Source organism: Penaeus japonicus, unplaced genomic scaffold (genome assembly GCF_977035675.1).
Source record: "Penaeus japonicus unplaced genomic scaffold, GWHDUDI00000001_assembly GWHDUDI00000026, whole genome shotgun sequence".
Taxonomy (NCBI): domain Eukaryota; kingdom Metazoa; phylum Arthropoda; class Malacostraca; order Decapoda; family Penaeidae; genus Penaeus; species Penaeus japonicus.
The window spans coordinates 27137481-27142480 of NW_028234428.1; the positions used below are offsets into that span (position 1 = coordinate 27137481).

General features: G+C 47.0%; 1 protein-coding gene across 1 annotated transcript in view; it reads right to left on the bottom strand.

The window, feature by feature from the left end:
• Positions 1-5000, bottom strand: part of LOC122268015 (integrin alpha-4) — a 29540-nt gene that overhangs the window by 23979 nt on the left and 561 nt on the right. Inside the window, exons 1-3 of the mRNA XM_043038249.2 lie at positions 4900-5000; positions 3494-3633; positions 2308-2417 (exon numbers count right to left, since the gene is read on the bottom strand). The exon at positions 4900-5000 is cut by the window's right edge and continues 561 nt beyond it. Coding sequence (XP_042894183.2) covers positions 2308-2417; positions 3494-3633; positions 4900-5000 — 351 coding nt within the window. The remainder of the gene's footprint in view (positions 1-2307; positions 2418-3493; positions 3634-4899) is intronic.

Here is a 5000-nt window from a genome sequence, read left to right on the forward strand (position 1 = left end):
TTGTCGTTAGGTGTTAGGTTAGGCTGTTAGTCGTTTAGGGTTGTTCGATTAGGCTGTTAGTCGGTTAGGGTGTTCGTTCGATTAGGCTGTTAGTCGGTTAGGTGTTCGTTGATTAGGCTGTTAGTCGGTTAGGTGTTAGTCGTTAGGTGTTAGTCGTTAGGTGTTCGTTAGGGTGTTAGTCGTAGGCTGTTAGTCGGTTAGGTGTTCGTGGTTAGGGTGTTCGTTGATTAGCTGTTAGTCGGTTAGGGTGTTAGTCGTCGATTAGTGTTAGTGTTAGTGAGGGTTAGTCGGTTAGGGTGTTAGTCGTTAGGTTCGGTTAGGCTGTTAGTTTAGGTTAGGGTGTTCGTTGATTAGGCTGTTAGTCGGTTAGGGTGTTAGTCGTTAGGTGTTAGTCGGTTAGGGTGTTCGTTGATAGGTTTTAGTCGTGTTTAGTGTTAGTCGTTAGTTAGGCTGTTCGTTGGGTTAGTTTAGGTAGGTTGATTAGGCTGTTAGTCGGTTAGGGTGTTAGTCGGTTAGGGTGTTCGTTGATTAGGCTGTTAGTCGGTTAGGGTGTTAGTCGGTTAGGGTGTTAGTCGGTTAGGGTGTTCGTTGATTAGGCTGTTAGTCGGTTAGGGTGTTCGTTGATTAGGCTGTTAGTCGGTTAGGGTGTTCGTTGATTAGGCTGTTAGTCGGTTAGGGTGTTCGTTGATTAGGCTGTTAGTCGGTTAGGGTGTTAGTCGGTTAGGGTGTTAGTCGGTTAGGGTGTTCGTTGATTAGGCTGTTAGTCGGTTAGGGTGTTCGTTGATTAGGCTGTTAGTCGGTTAGGGTGTTCGTTGATTAGGCTGTTAGTCGGTTAGGCTGTTAGTCGGTTAGGGTGTTCGTTGATTAGGCTGTTAGTCGGTTAGGGTGTTCGTCGGTTAGGCTGTTAGTCGGTTAGGGTGTTCGTTGATTAGGCTGTTAGTCGGTTAGGGTGTTCGTCGATTAGGCTGTTAGTCGGTTAGGGTGTTCGTTGATTAGGCTGTTAGTCGGTTAGGGTGTTAGTCGGTTAGGGTGTTCGTCGATTAGGCTGTTAGTCGGTTAGGGTGTTCGTTGATTAGGCTGTTAGTCGGTTAGGGTGTTCGTTGATTAGGCTGTTAGTCGGTTAGGGTGTTAGTCGCTTAGGCTGTTAGTCGGTTAGGGTGTTAGTCGGTTAGGGTGTTCGTTGATTAGGCTGTTAGTCGGTTAGGGTGTTAGTCGGTTAGGGTGTTAGTCGTTAGTCGCTTAGGCTGTTAGTCGGTTAGGGTGTTCGTCGATTAGGCTGTTAGTCGGTTAGGGTGTTAGTCGGTTAGGGTGTTCGTCGATTAGGCTGTTAGTCGGTTAGGGTGTTAGTCGGTTAGGGTGTTCGTCGATTAGGCTGTTAGTCGGTTAGGGTGTTAGTCGGTTAGGGTGTTCGTTGATTAGGCTGTTAGTCGGTTAGGGTGTTAGTCGGTTAGGGTGTTCGTTGATTAGGCTGTTAGTCGGTTAGGGTGTTAGTCGATTAGGCTGTTAGTCGGTTAGGGTGTTAGTCGGTTAGGGTGTTAGTCGGTTAGGGTGTTCGTCGGTTAGGGTGTTAGTCGGTTAGGGTGTTCGTTGATTAGGCTGTTAGTCGGTTAGGGTGTTAGTCGGTTAGGGTGTTAGTCGGTTAGGGTGTTCGTTGATTAGGCTGTTAGTCGGTTAGGGTGTTCGTTGATTAGGCTGTTAGTCGGTTAGGGTGTTAGTCGGTTAGGGTGTTCGTTGATTAGGCTGTTAGTCGGTTAGGGTGTTCGTTGATTAGGCTGTTAGTCGGTTAGGGTGTTCGTTGATTAGGCTGTTAGTCGGTTAGGGTGTTAGTCGCTTAGGCTGTTAGTCGCTTAGGCTGTTAGTCGGTTAGGTTGTTAGGATGTTAATTTAGGATGTTCGTCGGTTAGGCTGTTAGTCAGTTAGGCTGTTAGTCTGTTAGGGTGTTAGCTGATTTGGCTGTTCGTCGGTTAGGCTGTTAGTCGATTAGGCTGTTAGTCAGTTAAGCTGTTCGTCGGTTAGGGTGTTAGTTGATTAGGCTGTTAGGGTGTTGAACGGTTAGGCTGTTGGTTGGATAGTTGAGTGGTAGGTTAGTCGATTGAATGGTCTGTCGGTGGTCGGTTGCTATGAATTAATTGCTATATTATTTTTCCTGATGCAAGCAAGTGTGTGTGTGTGTGTACGCCCGCGTGTGTATGTGTGTGTGCGTGCATGTGTGTGTGTACGCGCCTGTGCGTGCATGTATGTGTGTATGTGTGTGTGTGTGTATGTGTGTGTGTGTGTGTGTGTGTGTGTTCATGTGCATGTACTTACCGTGATGATATATGAGCTCCCACTGAGACGGAGGTCGAGAGACACCCCAAGCCAGCCGTTGTCCTTCCTGTCTTGGTATTGTTGGCTGATCATAGATACCACAGTGTTACCTGAAGGAGAAAGAGAAATTCGGATCGTCAAATGAGGAGATAGCAATACTGAGAGAGAGGGGGGAGGGGGGAAACAAGACTGAAAGAGAGAGATGGAGTGAGACAGAGGGAATTTGGAGAGAAAGAGATAAAGAATGCGAGAAAGTGAGAGAGAGAAAAAGAGTATGAAGGAGAGAGAGAGAAAGTAAGAAAGAGGGTGAAAGAGAATAAGGAGGAGGGAGAGAGGAAGTAAGAGAGAGAGTGATGGAAAGTATGACGGAGAGAGAGAGAAAAATATTATATATACACACACACACATACATACATATATATATATATATATATATATATATATATATATATATATATATATATATAAAGTGAGAGAAAGAGAGAGAGTAAGAGAGAGAGGGAGACTAAGAGAGAGAAAGACATAGATAGACTCAGATAAAAAAAAAATGTTTATATTTGTATGATCAACGAGAGAGAGAAGGAAAAATAGAGAAAAAAATATCTCTGAACTTCCAAATGAATTTATCACTCACTCACTCACTCTCTCCCTCCCTCCCTTCCCCTTTCCTCCCTCCCTTGCCCCCTTCCTCCCTCCCTTCCCCCCTTCCCCCTTCCACCCTCCCTTCCCCCTTCCACCCTTCCTCCCTCCCTTCCCCCTTCCCCCCTCCCTCCCTCCCTTCCCCCCTTCCTCCCTCCCTTCCCCCTTCCCCCCTTCCTCCCTACCTTCCTCCCTCCCTTACCCCCTTACCCCCTTCCTCCCCCCTTTCCTCCCTCCCGCCCTTCCCCCCTTCCTCCCTCCCTTCCCCCCTTCCTCCCTACCTTCCACCCTTCCTTCCCCCCCTCCCTCCCTCCCTTCCCCCCTTCCCCCCTCCCTTTCCCCTTCCCACTTCCTCCCTACCTTCCACCCTTCCTCTCCCCCTCCCTTCCCCCTTCCCCCCTTCCTCCCTACCTTCCTCCCTCCCTTACCCCCTTACCCCCTTCCTCCCCCCTTTCCTCCCTCCCTCCCCCCCCTCCCTCCCTCCCTTCCTCCCTCCCTTACCCCCCCTCCCTTCCTCCCTCCCCCCCTCCCTCACTCACTTACTCACCCGATGGATCGACAAGGATCTGTGAGCAGGTGGGCGATGAGCTGTCGAGGGGACACACGTAGAGCGCTCCAGGTTCAGGAATCTCCGAAGGTGTCCAAGAGGCCTGGGTACTGTTGGCACGCGGGGCACCCACCACGATCCTGTGAGGGGGGGGAAGGGGGGAGAAGGGGGAGGGGGTAGGGGTGATTCTTATGATCCTTAAAGACAATATATTTTTTTGTTTAGTTATCTATTCGAGGAGGAGGGGTAGAGGGGGGAGGGGGTAGGGGTGATTCTTATGATCCTTAAAGACAAGATAATATTCTTTATTGGTTTATTTGTGTGTAATTTGTTAGTAAGCTATTCGGGGAGGAGGGTAAGGGTGATTTTTGTGATCATTGAAGACAAGATAATATTCTTTACTGGTTTATTTGTGTGTGTGTATCTATCGAGGGGGCAGAGAGGAAGGGGGGGGGGAGGGGGTGTTTTCTCCGATGATCTATCTCCGTGTTATTTATCTATTTGGGGGAGGGGGATAGGGAGTCCATAATGATAATAGCCTGCAATCCTCTATCTATTTATCTAATCATATCTCAACCCCCCCCCCCCCCCTCTCTCTCTCTCTCCTACCTATATATCTTCACAATTTCTTTCTGTCCCGGTAATGAAATAGAATTGACGGCGATGATAGTGTCAATCACAATGATAGAGTCAAAGATAAACTCTAGTTAAGCCAATAATTAAGAGAGGTAAGAGTTTGATAATGGACAGGAGAAAATGGAGATAAGAATAGAGAAGAAATGGTTTTGTGTGTGTTTGCGGGTTTTCCGTTTGTTCGCGTTATCGCTATTATTATCATTATCAACTTATTTTCCGTCTGTATTATCTTTATTACTGTTACTTCTAGTCTACCTCTACTACTACAACTGCTACAATGGTTATCACTGTTATTGCTATTGTTATTATTATCATCATTATTATCGTTAATATATCAATGATATTATTACTTTCATTACTTTTCATATCATTATCGTTGTTGTCATCTTCATCGTTATTATCATTATCACTATTATTACTTTTACTATTGGTATACTATCATGATTTTCTATTATTATCAAACATAGTATCGCCATTATCAATAACTTTATCATTATAATCATTCTCATAATCACAACCACTAACATTTTCCTCATCTCTTCTTCTTCCTCTTCCTCTTCTTCTTCCTCCTCCTCCTCCTCCTCCCCCCCCTCCTCCTCCTCCTCCTCTTCTTCTTCCTCCTCCTCCTCCTCCTCCTCCTCCTCCTCCATTTCCCCCTCCTCCTCCTCCATTTCCTCCTCCTCCTCCTCCTCCTCCTCTTCCCCCTCGAACGTCTATTTTAGCAAAGAACTCACAAAGAATGAAATTCCTATAGGACACTGAGCACTTACCCCGCCTGTGTCCCGACTGAATACAGACCAACACTGTATCCGAAGTAGGACTCCCTGGATCGCGAGGAGGAAGAGGGTTCCTGCAGCACGGAGGCGCCCCT